This window comes from Colletes latitarsis, chromosome 9 (genome assembly GCF_051014445.1).
Source record: "Colletes latitarsis isolate SP2378_abdomen chromosome 9, iyColLati1, whole genome shotgun sequence".
Lineage (NCBI taxonomy): Eukaryota > Metazoa > Arthropoda > Insecta > Hymenoptera > Colletidae > Colletes > Colletes latitarsis.
The window spans coordinates 15,665,353-15,688,130 of NC_135142.1; the positions used below are offsets into that span (position 1 = coordinate 15,665,353).

Below are 22,778 nucleotides of genomic sequence, written 5' to 3' on the forward strand. Positions count from 1 at the left end.
TACATTATAACAAAGCGACAGCCAAGATGAATAATATCGTGAAACGATAAAAAAAAAGAAACGGCATAATTTGCTTATTGCATTTTAAAGAATGAATATAAAAAATAAATCTACACCAAATTCTATGCTAAGCGTATGTTAACGAAGGAAAAACAAGAATAGAATATGTATTATGTTGTACGCCATGTGGACCAAATAAAATGTTACAAGCTGCTTTCTCAAAAAGCAATGAAGATATCGACTTCATTTTTATTTTGAATTAAATGATCCAAGACGATTAATCTTTCGGGAGAAAAAAGGGCTCCTCCTAGATCTTTTCAAATGAACGATGATATTATTTTTTTATTATTTGTATAGACCTTATTAAATGAATAACACTTACTTTAAATATTTTACTTTATTGTGTATAGTTATGCAAGTCTTTTAGTATATGTTTGTGAAGAAAATCGAAATAGCTTAAAATTCATGTTCCTAAAAATATTTGTAAAATCAATTTTAATATTTCGCTTTAACTTTGTGTACAATATAAAAAACTGTTTTCAGTAAGTGTTATTCCGTTAAAAGCTATCCAAATAACGAAAGGATAATCCAGCCTTCGATTAAACTTTAAAAAATCTAGAATTTTTTTTCTTCTAACAAATGACCAAAAGGAATTTGTTGTATATGAAAAAATTAACATCCCTGAATCATTTGATTAAAAAAGTAAATAATATCGATATCTTCGTTAGTATCTAAGGAAACAGTTTGTAACATTCTATTTGTATAACATGGAATATTTATATAATATTTTACTAATTTACAGATTAGCCTATCAATTAATCTAATAAAATTTGCCTACTCATGGTTCATATAACAGTAGCTCATCACGTTGAATGTCAATAGAAAAATGACAATGGTTAATACGAACATGATTTAAATGTTAATAATATTGAATATTCAATTGATGATTGCTATACAAGCTATACAACGAGTCGATACAAGCAATCCAAATATTCTTTCATTAACGTTTCGATCATCTGTGAGTATCTTTCAAAGGTTTAATTTTTATCTGCAAAAATTTGAACCTTATCACGTAAAGTATATGCTTTGCAACCATTAACATAATAAAGGTGAAATAAATAAGTATTTTCACTGTATACAGAATTTGTCGATCTTTTTTATATTAGTAGTTAAGAAACTGGACTTCATCTAATTAGATACATATTTTTAGAGATTTAAATTAATTAGACACGTTAGAAGCATCGTACTAAATAATAATATTATATTGAAATATTATGACTCCAGTTTGGGTCTTCTTTGGTAGAAATATTAGTCTAAAACATGAATTAAACAGAGCAAAGAAAATTAGTAGTTTAACCATATACAGTTTCAATTTAGAGCATTACTTGCTGTTAAAAAACTAAAATTATAAAAATTGCATTAGTACTGCAAGGTAGACAAAATTTATTTTGATAAATATATACGTAAATAGCCAAAAGTATTAAAAAATTAAATGTTAAATCATGAGTAGGTTTAACTGAAATAAAAACTTTTGCCTATTAAAAAAATGCAATGTTTATTAGTAATAAGTTAAATATGTAATTAAAGTGACAACACTATTTTAATTCGTTTATTACTATTACAAATTTTCCAGTTAATTACTTTAGAACGTTAACATTAATTTACGAATCGAGACTATGCTTCTAAAAATTTCGAGAATCTAGTTTAAGAAAAAGTGAAAAACGTGGAAAACTAATTATTTGAGAATTGTGGAACTCGTGACGAAATATCCAACGCTAGAACTACCGACAATTATAGTGTATTTATTTGTACCAAAGAAATTAAAACAATAGATACGTGAAAAAATGTATAATTCAATGGAAATAAGTGTTTATTTATTCTCTTAAAAAAAAATAGCGGAAAATTTTCAAAGATTCAGTCGAGCAAATTTTTTACGAGTTTTATTAAAAATTACTATTGTGTCATTTGAACTACTTTGGTAGTTCTAATGTTAAACATACTAATAACATCTGAACTGTTGAAAAATCCAGTGACCTTGTTTCTTCGAACTATTAATAATTATTCCTTTTGCTACAGCCCCATCTGTAGTCATTCACACTTTCGATCATTCAAAGGAATTGAAAAAAACATTGTTGATTATATTGGTGCAAATCCTCCACCTTTTTTTAAAGAGGGAATTAAAGAGGAATCAACCGAAACTTAAAATTTGATTTTACTATTTATAAATATACATTGAACTACCACAAACAGACCGAAAATTAATTTGTAGACCGAGTAGTTATCATTTTAAGCAATTGTTATGTGTTATGTAATAATTAATAGGCTGTTTCTTATTCCGTTACATTCCAATATGTGAAATTCTTATACAACAAAACGGTGTTTTTCGCTCTCAATATTGGTTTTTTACGTTTTATTATTCCGCAATCCTTTCCAAACGTTCATTTTGCTATATTATCAAAACATTTGATAATTTTTCTTCAAAACAGTAGCGTCCTAACAGAAATTTCGTCTACAGCGTTACGTTAGAGTTTTCTGTAAGCTGTTGGACACAAAAAATTACAGGGAAAAGCGAACTTTGTCCAGTTCATCGTGGTCGATTCGCGCCGAATAAGCCCGGACGAAAAAAAGAACCGGAAGACAGAGTACCGCAAAAAGAATCTCGCGTGACGACATCGATTTCACGCATTCAAAGAAACACCATCAGGCGACGATGTCCTACACGCTTTGAAATCTCATCCGCCCGCATTACTGTGGATGACAAAGTCGAACGTACAGGACTGGCGTAAAATGAATTCCTAGGTCGCCCGTTCCTTTTTCCTTCCGCGTGTTGGCGGAACCTAGCGCGATCCTTTGGAGCGGCATTCCAATTAAAAGTTCAAGAGTGTTTTACGCCTCTTTTCTGGTACCCACCGCCGCCGCCGCCGCCATCGTTCGCATGTCGAGCGTGTTTGCAAATGTTCGCGAACGTTCGCTGGAAAATCGCGCAAGACCTTGATTACTTGATCGGCCAAACATCGCTGAGCGCGAAACAAATAGAACTCTATTCGAAATTAAATAAAAGTTGGGCCATTGGGACTTTGCATTCGACATTCGTTCGATACAGAATGCGGGAATATATTGGAACGATATTCTTTCGAGTCTCGAGGCTGTTGGACCGACAACAGGGATAAGAAGCAAAGGAAGCACAACATATTTGGAATACCAGTTTGTTTAAGATAAATAGAGACTGAATAGATGGAAATAAATAATATTACCTGAACTCACAGCAGCAATGAGAAACGAAAAGTATCTGAAATTTTGATGTAATCAAAAAATTACACAAAGTCACGATTTGGCTAAGGTGCAAGTAATTTGCAATACCAGTTTATTCAAGATAATATAAATACAATCTAATCTGAATAGATAGAAACAAATAAAATTACATAAACTCACAGCAGCAATGGAAAACAAGAAGTATCTGAAATTTTGATGTAATTAAAAAGTTACATAAAGTCACGATTTGGCTAAGTTGCAAGTAACTTGGAATACCAGTTTGCTTGAGATAAATAGAAACTAATCTGAATAGATAGAAATAAATGATATTACTTAAACTCACAGCAGCAATGAGAAACGAAAAGTATCTGAAATTTTTATGTAATTAAAAAGTTACACAAAGTCACGATTTGGTTATGGTGCAATGTAATTTTGAATAGTGGTATTTCAATTTAACTTCACAGTATGAAATTAGAAAAACAAACAGGAAGTAAAATTATTTTTTCTTCTGATCTAATCAGTGGCAAAAATTACAGCATAGAAACAATCATCTTTGTTTAGTAACAATTCTCAGTCTTAAAAGTTAGCATTGCGATAAAAAATTTCATGAAATTGTCACAAAATTATCACTAAGTATTAAATTTGACAAATAAATGAATACATTGCATGATTTTTGTTAAAGTTTTTGATATTACCTCAGGACTCATTTGCTCCTATTATTCGCCATATTATCTTTTTAGGGTAAATACTTCAGTATTCCATATATGTTGATCTTCCTCCACTATCTACAGAGTATCTCGTTTAAACATTTAAATTATTTCATATTAAAGTTTGATTTACAATCTAGAAGTTCAAAAAAAATTTGATACTTTAGCTACACAAATTTTCTTTAAGGGGTGGAAATTAACCCTCAAATATTCAACTATTTTTTATTTTATTGTTACAATGTCCAAACTGCCCAAGACAGAAAAAAAGTTTTCAGACAAAAGTTATTTTTCTAAATTAGATCTATCATGTAGTGCATGATTTGTCAATTGTTTTAACAATCGAATACAAATAGTTAGAAATAATATAATTAACGTTCTTTTTACTATAAATAAAACAAATCATGTTGTCATAGATCATTGGATTCGTCTTGATCTCCACCACTAGGACATAATAATAAATAAAAATATTGTTTCATTTTAAAAAATATTAACGACCTTAAAATGTCATATTTTTTTTAATAACCTTCAGAAAAAAGCTTGTTTATCGCTATACGTGCGGGAGTATTTAAAATAGTGTAATTTGGTTCTATTTCAATGGTCGACAGGAGACACAAAAACAATGAAAGAAGTTCTTATACACCTGTGCCTTATTTAACCTTGTTCTTAAGTTAGTTCTGGTAATTCTTAATTACAAACTCAGCTACTATAATTAATTCTATCAAACTCTTTGTATATAACGCTCAATAACTGCTTACTAGCCCTCGACCTTGTTGGCTATTCCATTCTATGAATCTAGTTAATTCTCTTGAGAAGAGCACTATTAATACATTAATTGCTTGTGCATTAGAAGAGATATTTAAACTAGGAAATGTCAAACGTGCTAAATGTAATTTTGCTACAACGGGACATCTATATGCTAATTATTTTCCTAATAAACATCTACCAGGGAAAAACTAATCAATTACTAATATTTTGCATATAATGGATTTTCGTATTTCCACTAGAAATTTAAACATTTTTATTCTCTTCTTCATAAAACCTCATCAAACTTCTACGATAAATTTAGTCTTTTAGAGCCTATCTTTATGATTGCAAAAAATATCGGTTTTACCAACAGAAGGTAGCATTATTGAAAAGTAGGATTTATTGCCGTCCACGTCTATTAAATTAATCGAGAACTGTAAACGAATATATCCATACCCTATGAATTTAGAGAAAAAATGAGAGTGGAATCAATTTTTCTATTCCACGAGGCAACAAACTATTTGTAAACTAAACATTTTTATTGTTGAAAATTTTTTTTCACGTAGGTACAATTCGCAACAAAAGGACAGCACATCATATGAAATTTTAGAAATTTTTGACACAATATATTATATTGCTGTCGATATTTAGAATATTTAATAAAAATAATTTCAATATATTTTAGTATATTTGTTAACAAAATACAAAATTTCATTTCGTAATATTGAAAAATAATTAAAAATCTGTATACCAAAAAGATAGCGCATTACTCTTAGAATACTTAACATGTGTATGTAGAAATATATTATTTTATTAGCCTTTGATTCTACCTTTATTTTGTAAACTTGACTAATTGTTGGTTCAGTTATCTCCAATTTTGCTCAAAGCAACTTTTCATTTCTTTAATAGTGAGGAATTGTTTTTCCTATGCATGCAATATTTTATTAGTTGCGTCCAACAATTTTCTATGAATTTCGAATCGGGTAATCTTGTTGGCCATTTAAAAATCTTGATATTTTGTTATTTGAAATACTCTTTTCCAGACTTTGTTATACGAATACTTGCGTTGTCCTATTGAAAAATGTAATTGATGCCCCAAAATTCAACTGCACGTTTCTTTATTTGTTCGTTTATTAACAGTAATATAATTAAATCTAAAGTTAAGTCAACGAACAAAAAATAGAAGTGTTCATTCCGGACACAAACAAGTCACTTTAGGCTATCAATTAGAATGAAATATAACAATCTTCATTATACAGTATCAAAATACTTATTTTAAAAAATTAACTAAATTACAAGTATGCTATCTTTTTGTTGCGGAGTATAAATAAAGAACGTTGAAAATAAAGTCCGATAATACCATCTGATGTATTTCTAGGTATAAACAATTTTAGACTTGATATTTCTAATATTTTTAGATATGAAAAAAAATTATACATATATATAAAAGATATACAGTATAAAAAAGAACGTATTGCGGTAAAATTATTTGGGGAGGGTTGGAAGCATAGATGCAACCTTATATTTTGTTTCATTTTTAAAAATGAAAATTCCAACTTCTACATCATTCGTCTGATAGTAGCATGTAAATATTTTCAACGAACTATAATAAAAGATCATCAAAGTCACAGCAGGTGAAACAAGATAATAAAGTGATGCCATTATCTAGCTATATTATAATATGAAAATATTATAAAGAATATACTTAATATTGTATTAGAACACATATAACTAAATATTTGACAAGGACTATGATACTAACATGGTGGTTATCCTGCAGATTATACACTGTAAAAATAAATATTAATGACATTTTTTCAGATAGGTGGAAGATTAATTTCGTGGCCAACTCATTTAGTAGACTTTAAACACAGTATGATCTTTTTCCTTTGGGAAGAATATTCTGTACAGAAAAAGGTCAATAACACCCGTAAAGTATGAGGTAAAGTATCATTGTAGTGTGTGTTGGAATGAATCCAAAAATTGTAAAACGCGAACATGACTCATCGGTTAAAAAATTGCATTACTACATCAATGTTAATGATCATCATTTCGAGTGTCTGTTTTAACGATTTAAAAGAATCGTAAACTCTGCTATTTTTTACGATCGTCTATAACCTCGAACAATCTCGTGTTACAGTTTATTTAAATTATCTAAATAGTTATACAGAGTATAGCAAAGTACAAAATTTAATTAAAAAATAACAGAAACGTTTTTCGATACATCGTTTTAATACTAGTTTAATCGAAGAAATTAATTTTAATTAAAAAAATATTTTCATTAATATACTAACTAAAACACTTATGGTGCATGGCTGTTTAAAACTATGGTGTAATTATACAATAAATAAGATTTCATATAATTGTTTTTGTTAAATAAGTTAAAGAAAATTTTGGTGTAATTCTTTTTATATAAAATTTAATTTTTTCTACGATTTATTTAAAACATTTCTTAGAATTTTTACAAATAAATAATATGTATTAGAAGAAACAAAAAACTATGAGACTGAATTTGCTAAAAATATAAGATTTCGAGGTAAAAAAATAAAATTGAAATATAATAATTCACGATGCGCAGAAAATTATCCATCATTCATTGCTACATTATGTGAATTACAAAGTGGACGAGCACATTTTCGCCAAATGATTAAATCGGACTGTGATACACCAAAATTTTAGATGAAATATAAAATTGTAAAAAGATATCTTAAAATATATTTTACAAAAGAAAAATTCTTTTCGAAATTTGTCCCAATTACGATACTTTAGGGGAGACCGAGGCTAGAAGTTCCAGGGGTAAGTTGTATCTTTAAGATGAAAAAAGATGGCGTTGTGCTTTCAACTATTTTGAAAATAAACTGATCACGCCACGCTATCAAACATTTTAATAGCATCCGTGACAGCGAATTGCGTAGTTTTAGACAAGAGGTTATCACATATCACGTAAGTAAATATTTCAGTCATTTTTTTTCTTGTCGTATTCAATTATTTAGTATCAATATCACTTATTGTTCTGTCGTTATAAATCAAATAACATTTAAGAATATGTTGTGATAGCATTTATTAGAATATTTAAATATATAAACAAAATATTTGTAAACATTGCCACATATGTTGATTGAGGCTAATTCTTCCCACGACTCGGAGCATGTTACCGTACAAACTTACTCCAAATGTATCTTTTACAAATGTAAAAATAATACCTGTTGCGTTTTAGCATGCGACATACAGGGTGTTCGACCACCCCTGGGAAAAATCAAGAATACTAATTTGTTGATGGAGATTTCGTTAAAAAGTTATTAACGTTTAAAGTTCCGCCCGTACTGAATTTTTTTCTAGAAAGTGGGTAGGATTTCGGGAGTAGGTCTATTCGTAAAAAATTATTGCAATTGACTCCTACAGCCAAAAATATTTTTTTTAGAACGATTTGAAATTTTTTTTTTCGTCGAAAAATGTAGGCACCTACCCCGTCAATTTTTCTTAAAAATTCATTTTTAATTTTTAGTAATTTTATTTGACGCCCTACAGAAAAGTTGTGTAATACTTTTTTGTAGGTACTCATGAGCTTTACTTCAGAAAAAAGTTTCATTGAAATATATTCACTATTGTAGGAGTTATAGCTGTTTGAAAATTGAACCGTTTTTATTGGATTTTTCTCAGTTTACGGGGTCAAGAATCAACTTTTCGAGTATTTTTATAATTGCTACATATTTTACACTAAAATACACGGCGTTTGGCTTTTTAAACATTAAAATCGTCCAATCCGTTCAGGAGTTATGGTGTTTTAAAGATATGCATGAAATTTCGGGGAACGATTTCTGGCCTGAAATTAGATTTTCGGTGAGGAATTTTTTTCTCGAAAATGCATAGGATTTCGGGGGTATGTATAATGACCAAAAATAATTGTAATCGACTCTTGCAACCGAAAATAATTTTTTTCAGAACGATTTGAAAAATTTTTTTTTTTGCCAAAAAGTTTCAGCCCCTATCCGAATTTTTTTCTCGAAAGTGGGTAGAATTTCAGGGATATGTCTATTCATCAAAAATGCTTATAATTTACCTCTGCAACCAAAAATAATTTTTGCAGCACGATTTGAAATTTTTGAATTTAATTGTTAATTTAATTGGTATTCTTGATTTTCGTTTTATTTTGGCCTCTAGAATCCCCCATTAAAATTTTTCCCAGGGGTGGCCGAACATCTTGTATAAGCGAAAAACGGAAAGAGGCACATCTCCATCGAAATCATGATTAAGGCAGGTGAATCCGTACTGTAAGAAGGACAGAAGGTAAAAGTCATTGTCAGAAATTTTAACATCTGTCATATCACTCTCTCCAGATTTATTAAAAAGTTACAAGCCAAAAAAGAAGCCACAGTAGGTTATAAGAAACAGGTTCGTTTAACAAGTTATTTATATTAACTTTAAGTAAAGTTGTTATTCATTTGTCATTGTATTAGATTATTGTTTTTATTTTATTACATTGATATTTGTGCCAAAGATAGCACATTTGTTTCTTTCAAAAATATATGTCGTAAACTATTAGAAAATTTCATTCGTGTCACTTCACGCTGTATAAATAAAATTACGTTGGCTTTAATCGATACTTAATCGATGTGAAGAATGTCATCGAAAACGTAAACGTGCGACTGGTTGGCGTTGACGATTGGATGTGGCCTTTGAAAGTAGTCGAGTTGGTCGTCTGGATATCAGAACGTTTAAAAAAATAGATATACGAAAAGAAAAGAGCAGAATAAAAAGGGTTTCCGGGCGATAAAGTCGCGTGATATAAAAGCTAAATAATTCCTACAAAGGACTCATCAGTTTTCGTTGATTATTCTTTCTTTTTAATAACGTTTGTTTGAGTTAATAGTTTATCGTTAATTAGTTGAAAATTTTAAATAATATGAAACGAACTACGAGACAAAGGATTATTCGCCCGAGAGGATGTTTCTCCGACATATGCATTTGTGTTAATGCGAAGTTAATAAACAAACCTTCTTAATAAAATTGTGTTTTACTTCATCAGAGAATGAAATTTCTCATTAGAAAGTAACACTTATTTCTTAGTAACAATTTACCCCAGTAACAACTTACCCCTAACTTACTTAGTAACAACTTACCCCCCAAAAACGAGTTTCTATGAAAAACTTATTGCAATATATTAAATTTAAGCTCAAGATCATAAAATAGAATAAATTTAACAATAATTTAGTCAGTAGTGAAAAAAGTAACTGCATTATTTCCTAGCCATTTTTGATGTTTTCTCAAAATCGGAACTTCTAGCCTCAGTCTCCCCTACTTTATAAATTGGAAAGTAAAACTGAAGATTACGTAAAAAACTCCTATACCTCTTAAAATAATTAGTGCTACTACAATACGCTTCCGTTTATATTATAAAACTTTTGTATATAGAACATTCTTTCCTACATCTATAGATGTACAATCTAATCTATGGGTGTTTAAACAGCTATTTGATGATACTGTCATGAAATTGATTTAAAAGTCATTCTCAACTTACGAGCTGTATAGAAATAGGTGGGGGGCCAAATGTGGTCCACAGGTTGTGGTTTGCCAACCTATTTAAAAAGATAGTCATATATTACGAAGCCTCTGAAAACTGTGAAATTTATGAAAGCAAGAATCAGTTTATGGAACATGATACTTAAGATGAATAGAGGATTTAAAACAGTTTTATAGTATCGTAAAGCTTGTTTGGTTTGACAAGAAGTTTCAGAAAATGAGATGCGAATGTTGCTATAGTTTTGCCTGCAGTAGTCAGTTTTACACGAATCTGTTTACTTTTCAGAAGTATGTTATATTATAGAAACTTATATTATATGAATACTAATCCCCTATCAAACGTGACGGACAACTAAGGTTTGCGTTAAAGCATTCTTTTAGGCAAATTAGGTTCTTCTTTTTAATTTTATATTTTTACATTTTTTTATTTTATATTTAATTACAGCTACACCGCAGCTGTTACTGATAGCAAACCTTTCTCATTTAAATCTTTATAGTCTACTTCGTTGCTAATTTTCCTGTAAATCAAGTAGTCTATTCTTTCCGTTAGAACATAGAAAGCTTCTAAACAAAGTTTCATCTAGCTTCGATAAAAATACTACGATTATTAAATATTAAATATTAATAAGTATATACAGTATCTCTACACAAAATCACGTGTGAAAAATGGAAACCATTTTTTTACAAACTTGGAAATTGCTGTCGAAAAGACTAACTATAGGTTTAAGATAGTTTCAAATTATTAAATATACTAATAATTACAGCTAACATTTTCGTAAAGTAGTCTATTTAAAAATTTCATCTTGATTGGACAAAAATGATAGAAGTTATAAAGAAATAGCATACACGCAAAGTTTGAATATTATATGAATAATGCTAATGAAGACGTAAATACATTATATAATAAATATAGTTGCTATACTATAGTTACTATACGATAGTATACATTATATAAATAATATAATGTAATATTACGTAAGTACGTAATTCAACAGTACCTAAATCGAAGCCTTAGCATCAAGCAACAATTATAGTAGGTACAAATTGAACTGACTACTCGAGACTATCTAGAAATTAACCTACTCTATTTCCCATTTTTTTGTGCAAACACCTACACATGGTCTTTATCTCTGAAATATGATTGCACATAGGAACGCCGCAAGACACGTCTGTTCGCAGGTAGAACCCCTAACAATGTTTCGTTACTCCGTACGTGCCATATTGTGTCTGACACAAGCACGCGCACATGATACAGACGTTTTTGCATTACCCAGAGTGTCATGATACAATCAACAAAAAATTTCTGGAACGAGCAAAACTAAATTGAACACGGGGAATATAATTAAGACAATCTATTTCCAAAATACTTGTAAGTGTGCAATTCGCGCATTCAAAAACATAGAAAACCAAGTAACGCAAATATTTAAAAAGAATACGTAATTATGTTCTCAACCCAATGAACATTTATCGTTTATTATAACGCTCTCAAACTTCGTGTGTATCTTCAATAAATTTTTAAATCAATAACAATTCCACATTTTCAGTTTATTTTCGCACGTAGAATCGATTCATATTAAGTTGTACCATTCGTTACGTGACACTCTGTATATTAGTAGCGGAGACAGGAGAGAAAGCTCCCTAAGCTCGGAGGCTTATGCTGGACAGCACTATCGCAACAGAAGAGGTAGTTTGTAGTGTCAATCACAGTCAGGAAATAGAGCTTCAACGGTTAGTTGAATTTGCATGCATTATAGCGACTCAAAGTCACGTAATCGAGCGTCGGAGGACTGATTGTTTTGAGAAATTTTGAGTATAAAGTGGCAAACAGCTTGCTGTTGGCTTTGGAAGCAGGAACATTGTTCGTCCAAGGATCTAATCACGGAGTGGAGGAGGCAAAAGAGCACCTAATGAGACGACTGTGAGGAACAGCATGGCGCTTACTCCAAGACCTTGGCTTAGCGAACTCGTTCAGTTATAATACCTCTCGTTGCGTCTGACAATTTTATGACAAATATATTATGTCGAGAATGTAATAGCGCCAAGATACTTGGCATATTATATACAACTAAATATATTTAAAAACATCTATTAATGAAACAAAGAATTTTAGAACATTGACCTACTATATAGGTGTGGTCGTATAATACATATTCAGTTATATCGTGCAAACACTATAAAATTAATTTGATTTATTTACAACGTTTAGATCTATGCATGATCCTCTTCGAGTATAATGTGTTGTTGAAAACAATTATAAAGGAACGTATAGTATGACTAAACAAACATTGAAAAATTGTAAAATCGTAAACGAAAGTAAATCAAATTTAAACTTACAATAAATTGAAACGATCACAAGAATAATTTTAAAAAGGTTCAAAATTCAAACTATCATTCAGTAAATTATAATTAATTGTAACAAAAATAAATGTATTGCTTCTATTGATAGTGTAAACGATAACAGTGATCATTTCACCTTGATGTGAATTTAAACTTGTTTTCAATTTCCTCCATAATTTTATAATTGTCTAATTTTTCGTTACTAAAACCATATTTTTCTTTGTAATTCTATTCAAGAATATATCGTCCCCATTATCTGTTGCAGTAAAGACGTATTTAAAAATTTTTAATGTCCGTTTTCATTTTCAACTTTAAGCTAAAATCACTCGTGATTATTAGGTAATTATACTCTAAGGCTGATTCATGAATTTAAGTTATTATGCAGTATAACAATACCAAAATTTAGAATTCTAGAACTTATCGAATTGTACATTCATGGTTCTGATATACAAAAGACGATATAATACCTGAAGAGGATTATGCAACATTATTATCGAAATGTTGCATTTAAAATTGAAATAATTTTTAAATGTTTGCTGTACATAACCAAATAATATACAAGTTTCCCATTAAAATTTTTCCCAGGGGTGGCCGACCACTCTGTATAGTCTCTATCGAACATTTTCGTCTCATCATCCACTAAAAGTAGCCTAACACTGTGTACACGCAGAAACAAAGAAAACATAAATAAAATTCAATATTTAGAGATATTTAACAAGTCCATAGTGTTCATAAAATTCGACGTTTTTAATTTTACACCCTGTATCATGACCAAGGTTGTTAGCCCTCGTCTCAGCTATCCTTTATCGTAAACGTCTAGCCTGATCTCCTAAGTACGACACGATATTGTGCCAGCAGCCGTTATAAAGATAATAAACGGTCCACGACAGGAAAATAAGAATCCAGGAGCCATGATGTGCTTCGAGAACGCGCGACAAACGATCACTATGTCTAAAATGGGCATAGCTTGGACATGAGCTCGAATCCCGACCTCTTTCGTCCCACGATGTTAGCATGTCGACCACATCGTGCAACTACAAGCTATTTTACGAGCATGTGCTTTATGCGTCTCCTTGTTTCCGAGTTAGTCGGTTTTAGCGTAAATCAAAAGTGTACCGGCCTCTCGGTGGTTTCACGGTTTCTGTGATTTCTATGCACTCTGGTTTTATGCATTGTGTAAATACTTCTTATTTTGTAGGCAGCTCGCGCTGGTGTATTAATTATTTTCATTGAATTATTTTCGAGTACGGCAAAGGCAACGCGCACCAAAAGTACGTGAAAAAATGAAAAGATACTGGAAGTGGCCTCGGTGACGCAGTGGCCTGTAATGGAGTAGGCTCGACTTTTAAAGCAGAAACCAGAGCGTTCTTTTTTTCGTAGATGCGGCATAACAACAGGCACATGACAAAAATAGAAGACGCGGGAACGCGTGTCTTTTTTATTGAATATACGACCGCGTTGGTGTTCAGAAAATTGATTTAAATAGTTTTTAACGAAGGAATTAATCATCGATGTTGTCAGTTATGTAGAGTAAGCAGCATAACCAATAATTACACGATGGGTATAAATCATTATTTATTTTCAAGCATTATATGTACAACTTGATCGTAAACTAATATTCCAATTAATTCTCACTGACCAATTGAAAATTAATCAAAATTTTAATTTCGTATCTGATTTTTTTTATTATTTAATAATTTTCTTTTGTCGAATAAGTATGTGTTTTTATCACAGTTAGAAATACCGTAAGAAATTTTTTCAACAATAATTATCTTCTTGTTTATCAATGATAAACAAGAAAGATTGACTGATTAATACACATATTATCTATTCTCAATATTTTGTCCACAAGATATTCGCTAGCTAAAATGCACTAATTCGCCTCGGTATATTTTTTGTTAAATTACTAGAATAACCCGAAAATATTCGATCCTACTGATTCTAAAATCCTATTATACAATTCTGTGATTGATTTTGGTTGAGACTCATACGAATTCCCTGTAGAGAATCTATAGGTTCGAAGATCGAGACTGTGCAGGCCGATTTAAAGCAGACAATTTTTTAATACTGAGAAGGAGAGATCGACAATTTTAATCGAAATTTTTTCTGATAACTCTAAAACAAAAAAAAGTAAACACATATTTCGAGATTTTTTCCAATGCTTATTATTTACAAAGGTATTTAAAATTTAATTTTTGGATATCTATACAGGGTGTTCGGTCACCCCTCGGAAAAATATTAATGGGAGAGTCTAGAGACCAAAATAAGCCGAAAATCAAGAATACTAATTTGTTGATGGAGACTTCGTTAAAAAGTTATTAACGTTTAAAGTTCCGCCCGTACTCAATTTTTTTCTCAAAAGTGTGTAGGAATTTGGGGATATGTGTATTCACCAAAAATGGTTGTATTTGACCCTAGAACCCAGAAATAATTTTTTTAGAACGATTCGAAATTTTTTTTTTCGCCGAGAAGCAATTTTTGAATGCAATTTAAATGTCCCTTGTCGATTTTTTTTTTAAATTTGTTTTTTATTTTTAATAAATTTGTTTGACGCTCTACAGAAAAGTTGTTTAATACGTTCTTGTATGTACCCATGAGTTCTACTTAAAAAAAAAGTTTCATTTAAATATATTCACTATTGTAGGAGTTATGGCTGTTTGAAAATTGGACCATTTTTATGGAGTTTTTCTCCCGTTACGGGGTTAAGGAACAACTTTTCGAATATTTTTGGAATTTCTACATATTCCTCACTAAAATACGCGTCTTTTGAATTTTGAAACATTAAAATCCTTCAATCCGTTCAGCAGTTATGACATTTTAAAGATTCGCATGAAATTTTCGGGGAACATTTCTGGCCATAAATTACATTTTCGATTAGGAATTTTTTTCTCGAAAATGTGTAGAATTTCATGGGTATGTGTAATGATCAAAAATGATTGTAATCGACCCCTGCAACCGAAAATAATTTTTTTACAACAATTTGAAATTTTGTAATTTAATTTTTTAATAACTTATTAACTTACTAAGGAAGCCTCAGTCAAGAAATTGATATTCTTGATTTTCGTCTTGTTTTGGCCTCTAGAATCTTCCATTAAAATTTTTCCTAAGTTTGACCGAACACCCTGTATATGCATATGGAGTTTTTTCACACAATTGTAACGACTGTGATGGTAAAAACGATTGGTTATAGACTCGTGTCCCAAAGTACGTGATTCAAATATCACAAGAGACAACGTTTTTTGTTGTTTTCCTTTCTTTAGTTTTATATTTTTCGTTTAAATTTATTTGTTTTTGTATGTATTTAAAAAAAAAAATAACAGAAGTAAAAGAACAGTTTCGTTAATGATTTTATAATTACTATTGTTAAGAAGAATGTAACATTTCCTATCTACAACTCCACTCGTGACATGATGTTTTATTTTTAAAATTCTTAAAAAGTTATTGCAAATGAAAGACAAAGGATTTCGAGAACATCACATAAAAGACGTAATATCTTTGTAAATTGGACCATTATTCTCATATCAGAATCACGAATGTGCAATTCGATAAGTTCTAAATAACTCACATTCGTGAATCAAGCTTAGATTATAATATTATTATAATCACCATTGTTATCTCACGCAAAAATATATGACTTTAGAATGAAGTTAGGACTAAAGAAAAATATTCAATATTTCAAAATATGTACATCTTTACTGCAAAAGATGAAAGTTGTCAAATTCATGGTTCTAATATCAGATAATTAAAGGTTACAGCTTTATTAATAAACTTCATTAATAAACTTGTGTATTTCTACAATACATTTTAAATTCACGAAAGACAAACCCCACAATTGAAAAATCTCCTCGTGTATGTCGTTGCAACTTCGTAATAGACTTCCATGTAGAAAATCTGATTCCGTCAATAATTAAACGTCATAAAGTGATCGATATTCTTTTCGATTACTACTGAAGAAAATTATTTTGATTGGAAATTTTTTTCCGTAGAACAAGTAACATCGCCGTGATATCTTTTTCCAATACCTTTTATCGTGATCGATGGGATCACATAGTGAGCACTACGGGTCGACGAAGTTCCAGATTATCGCGAAATACTCGATCGCTATTGGCGATCCGATCGATACCTTTTAAAAGAAACTCCTTTTTTATATATCCATTTAGACGGATGAAACCGTTCGACTGTTTGCGCGCTACATTTTTCGATCAAAGGATTTAACGGAATTCATTCGCGACACGTTTCAGTGACTACTGAAAACTAAGAGATGGAGGACAGATAACGCGTCAGTATTATTGCAGCTTATATTTCTTAATTTAATGTTGTAGCTTATAGCTCGGAATAATCTGGCCCGCTGGAGTATTATTTTATAAGCTGTTAAGAGCGCTTTTAAATCGCGTCTTATTGGATTATACTTTAAACGGAATTTAATTACGCGGAGTCCTGGAAGGTACCATTGGAAAATAATTTCACCCATTAAAACGGCAATAATATTAAAGTAGCATATTTGAAAATAATCCTACGGAAACTTTGGCTTGATTAAACTCTCCGAAGAGTTTTATTGCGAACGCGTTTCAATTTCTGATATTAGATCGGTGAAATCAGATTTCGTTTTATAATAAATTTGTACAGAATAAAATAATGTTTGAATAAACTTCTGTCAATAACTAACAAGGACACGAATACCATTTTTTCAAACATGGAAATTTTTACTCGCTTAATTTGTTTTTAGTTGACAAAATTTTGAATGATCGTATACATTAAATACGTAATACGATGGATAATAAGATTCACCAAAAAATAGAAACGTTTAAATCCTTAAAACATTTTTTATTCTACAAAGTAAGAAATTGTGGAAAATTTTCTTGCTAAGCTGTCACACGAATTAGAAGATTACTAATCAATTGCTTTGAATTCGACGAAATTGAATGTTATATTGATAATACGTTAATTGATTAAAACATACATAATTATATGAGCAATTTAAGAGTTAAAGATAGGATAAATTAACTTTGCATGCAAACGATAAAGACAACATTTGCAACAATATCGTAATTAATAAAATAACAGTTTTTTAAGCAATTACAATTTTTGTCCACCTCGGTACTGAACAACTATACGTATTACGTATACTTATTATTATACGATTAATTAATAAGTACAAACAAACCGATTGATTATAATTGTCATTGGATACATTAAACCTCGACCATAATTTTCAAACTCAATTTTCTTGTATATTACTGCACCTTTATTTTAATCCTAATTATTTAGGATTATACAAAAGACACTAATGAACGCTGAGAACATAATAATTCTTGACTAACCAGACCCTTATCTAAGCCTTAGTATGTACATCTGATTCTTCTGTATTCAAATCTTTATTTCCTGTCGTATACGTTAAATTGATATTAATATCAAAATTATATAATTAATCCTTGCCCAGCGGACTTCTGATTCATTTTAACCCGTGGAGAGTATTTATTTTTTAAATCGTAATATTTTGTGTTTTATTAAATAACAATATAACAATACATGCAAGAACTTATAAAAGTAGGTGGTAATAATAAATAAAAAACTTGCAAATGTAATAATATAGACATTATATCGAAAACCTTATACCGGAAGGTAACGAAATTCTGATTTGAGTCAAATTGGACTCTGACTGAGTCAGTCTTCGAGGGTTAAAAATTGGATTAATACATTTTGGGCGATTTTTTTCATGTCTATTTCTTTGAATCAATTGGTAAAATATACAAAATTCTATATAAAATTCACAAATAGTCGAGAAATACCCCTTGTTTCCCGATACCCTTTGAGACCATTTTTCCAGCTCAACCGAGTAACAGTTTTTAAAATCTTCGCGCCATATTGATAATAATCGACGGTTAGTTAGGAAATCATCCAAAACTATAACTTGCCGCCTAAATATCCGATAAGAGTGACGATAACAATGAAAAATAAAACGAACTTCTCACATTTGCTGCGGTTGTAGTAAATTCACCCAAAAAGCGTGTTCCACGGGGACAGCTCTGATGAATAAAAAAAGCATTCACTAACCCGACGAATCTTACGATCTGGACGAAAAGTTGCGCCGACATTTCAGTATTTTCGAAGCTCTCCAGCAGAGTCGCGAAAAGACAAACAACGATCACGTTTGAATATCGTTAAACGTTACCTGAGATTAGAATAATATAGTTTAGTGGACATAGAACCAATAGAATGAGACAACGTGCTTAATTAGCCGTCGACATTTCGATCACTCAAAGTGTGATCCATTAGAAAAATTCGTAGTAATATGCAGTACGTAAAAAAATAATCATGAAAAGTATAGAAACCACTTTATAAAATGTTTCTTCTTTTTAGTAAAATTAAGCAAGGAAACGTCATACATTGATCTGTATGTTATAAAGAAAACTAAAATTGTAATCTTAAATGTTAAGAACATATAAACTGTAAAAGAAAAAACGTCGATTGATAAAAAAGATTAGGATACCCAATTAAGTAAATCTTGTTAGTTATAATCGTACTGAAATGCGATTTAAGTCGCATACCAAGTTTGAGAAACTGTGGGGTCTGTAAGTAAATTGAGGAGTGTAATTTCAAATTGGTTATATCCACCAGAAACAACTTTAAAATATTTACGTATTTCAATTTTTTAATATACAAAGAAAAATCTAGGCATAACGTAATCCTGATAATAATGTAAATTATTATGCAAAAATTTTATAAAATATTTGTACATTGCAACTTTTGATAATAATTGTATATAATCAGCTTCGATAGCAGTGCACTTAATTTATATAGTAATGACATTTTATTTATTTTAAAATTAAATAGTAAATGTATTTTATAATTTAATTCAGGTTAAAATAAACAAAAGGGTTTTGGTTCCGTAATTTTGGAACTAAATTGTGTGTCAAACGATAAAATGATTATTTTGTCTATAAAAATATTTTCGTAATCTGTCTGTAACATCGTTTCAATTGGAAAATTGAAACTCGAAAAATCTGAACTCAAAAGTTATATCATTATGCGTAGGACATAGATTATTTATCAATGTGTAAGTTTAAAGTTTTATTATAAAACTTTTGTTAAACATTTAATGTATAAACTTTAATGTATTTCAAAATCGAATATGTGAACTTAAAATATTTTAAGCTTTCACAGTTCGGATTTTGACAATTGACATTGGTTCAGGCTTCGCGAACAGAGTTAGGCATATTTTATTTTCGAGTAACGAATAAAAATGTTAGATCCACTCGTAAACTAGCATTTGCCTACAGCTTTGCTCGTCTGAATATTGGTTTAAAAAATTTCTTAACAAATTCTGAATTTATAAATAAATTTATGAATAAAACGTATATGGAAATTAGTTTACGAATCAATTTAAAATTTCTATTCGTTATTCGTGAATAAAATTTGCCCAACTCTGTTTCTGCAGTCTGAACCAATATCATTTGTCAATTTTTTATTAAAATATTTTGTTAAAATATATTGAGTCCAGATACTCGATTCTGAAATTAACTATTAAAAAAAATTAATTTCTAAGAGTTTATACATTAAATATTTCCGTTTCACCAACGTTGCAGTTAGCTTCTTCGAACGACACACTAGTATTAATGTGTGTCGTGTGTTAACAAGTCCATTTCACTTATTATAATGACTACTCCATTTTTAATACATCCTTTTCTCCGAAACTTTAAAGGCATCAAAATCGAAACAATCGATTCGTCACGATTTTCCAATATAAGGTCATCTAAGGTCACAGTCAAGCGGGTCATTGAATTCGCTTCGACGCCTCTTACAATATTACGAAGTCAAAAATACATTTTATTTAAAAACATCACGATGACCTCAATTTTTTGTTTCCGTTTTTAAAATTATCAAAAATGGCGGAAAATTCGCGGGGACTACATAATTCGTAACGCTCGACGCTCTGATTATTTTTAAATATAATTGCGAGTGTTTCTAAAAAGATTCACAGTTCGAATGGTCGAAAGGTCATCGGCCAATTAAACGAGTTGTTCGGTTCCGTTGCTGCCCGTGTCGAATAAACATCGTTGTTTCGAGTAACTTATCGACCGATATAGGTTAAAGCAGAAAAAGAAAGCGGAAATTTGATGTTAGTTACCTGAGATCGTTACCCCTGGCTCTCCTGATACCACGTGACGAATGTCGAGGCGGCGGACTGCACCTACAGTCACAGTGCATCACACACAGAGCGACGCTGGTCGCGAGAGTCAATACGAATGGCGCCGCCAAGAAGTGTATGATGGTGGTGACCTGCGCCTCACGGTTATAGTTCGCCATCACTATGCTGCCGTTCACGCGGCTGTAATGGCAGGGGAACCTCGCGCCCTCGTAGCCCAATTCGCGGGTGAAGTTGTTGCAGTCGACGATCGGCGGGTAGCCGCACCCTTTGATGTTCACCAGGAGCGCCGCCTCGACGTCACCTGGCGTCGGCACTGTACAAACAACAATACTAATCAGCAGACTGCGAATCTTCATGCACTTAAAATATGTTTGCGTATGAAAATATACGATATATGAAAATATACCACATAAACTTTACATACATAAGTGTTATACAGGGTGTTTGTCCACCCCGGCGAAAAATTGTAATGGAAGATTCTAGAGACCAAAATATCAATTCCTTGACTGAGGCTTCGTTAAAAAGTTATTAAAAAATTACATTAAAAAATTTCAAATCATTCTGAAAAAATTATTTTTGGTTACGGGGGTCAATTACAATCATTTTTGGTGAATAAACATACCCCCGAAATTTTACCCACTTTCGAGAAAAAAATTTGGGTAGGTGTGAAATTTTTCGACAGAATTAAAAAATTTCGAATCGTTTTAAAAAAATTATTTTTAGTTGCAGGGATCATTTACAATCATTTTTGGTGAAAAAACATACCTCTGAAATCCTACGAATTTTCGATAAAAAAATTCTTTACCGAAAATATATATTTCTGGCCAGAAATGCTTCCTCGAAATTTCTTGCAAATATTTAAAATATCATAACTTCTGAACGAATTGGAGGATTTTAATGTTTAAAAAACCAAACGCCGCGTATTTTAGTGTAGAATATGTAGCAATTATAAAAATACTCGAAAAGTTGATCCTTGACCCCGTAAACTGAGAAAAACCCAATAAAAATGGTCCAATTTTCAAATAGCCATAACTCCTACAATAGTGAATATATTTCATTGGAATTTTGAGGGGAACTAGAGTTCATGGATACCTACGAAAAATTATTATATAACTTTTCTGTACAGCGCTAACCGAATTTATTAAACATGAGAAACGAATTTTTAAGAAAAATCGACAAAAGGGTAGGTGCCTAAATTTTTCGACGAAAAAAAAAATTTCAAATCGTTCTGGAAAAATTATTTTCGGTTACGGGGGTCAGTTACAATAATTTTTGGTGAATAGACTTACCCTCGAAATCCTATGCACTTTCGAGAAAAAAATTCAGGAAAGTGGACAAATTATTCGATAAAATTAATAAATTTCAAATTGTTCTGGAAAAATCATTTTTGGTTACAGGGATCAATTACAATCATTTTTGGTGAATAGACATACCCCCAAAATCCTACGCATTTTTGATAAAAAAATTCAGTACGAGCGGAACTTTAAACGTTAATAACTTTTTAACGAAGCCTCCATTAAGAAATTGGTATTCTTGATTTTCGTCTTATTTTTACCTCTAGAATCCCCCATTAAAATTTTTCCCAAGGGTAGCCGAACACCCTATATTTAGTTCGAGTTATTATTAAAACCAAAGATTCCTGGATCTGGCGATTTAGTCGACCTTTGATAAACTTGTAACTGAATAAATGTTGCCCACATTCCCCTTAATTGTGGCATTGCAAGGATAAAGAAAAAACAGTCCCGGATTAAGGTGAGCATGGCACTGTGAGTAAGTAGAATGTAGATAACATCGAATAATTTTGCCTTACAAACTCTAACTATAACATCTCATCCAATACGATTCGCACGAAAGGTCTTGTTTTCTCTGCTGAATACGACATTACCTATTCTTAACGCGGTTGTAACCACGTTATGCAGTAAGTCCTCGAGTTACGTCGATTTTATAGATACACGGTCATGTTTCCACTTATGTCCCTATACACATTTAGTGTGTGTGTACTTATTCGCACATTAAATATACCTTTTTTCTTTTCAATGTTCGTTCCATAAAGAGGTGCATATGAATGT

The 22,778-nt window shown here is 30.8% G+C and overlaps 1 protein-coding gene across 5 annotated transcripts in view; it reads right to left on the reverse strand.

Moving 5' to 3' along the window:
• Teh1 (tipE homolog 1 phospholipid transfer protein) overlaps positions 1 to 22,778 on the reverse strand; it is a 229,794-nt gene that overhangs the window by 190,013 nt on the left and 17,003 nt on the right. For 3 of the 5 annotated variants that reach the window (XR_013080335.1, XM_076773464.1, XM_076773467.1), the window contains exon 2: positions 20,689 to 21,022. Coding sequence is in view for 4 of the 5 variants with exons in the window: in XM_076773464.1 (XP_076629579.1) it covers positions 20,689 to 21,022 (334 nt within the window). In the remaining variant the exon portion in view is untranslated. Of the gene's footprint in view, positions 1 to 2,207; positions 2,972 to 10,221; positions 10,280 to 20,688; positions 21,023 to 22,778 lie in introns of those variants that run through there. The other 2 variants (XM_076773463.1, XM_076773465.1) reach the window with 2 other exon arrangements.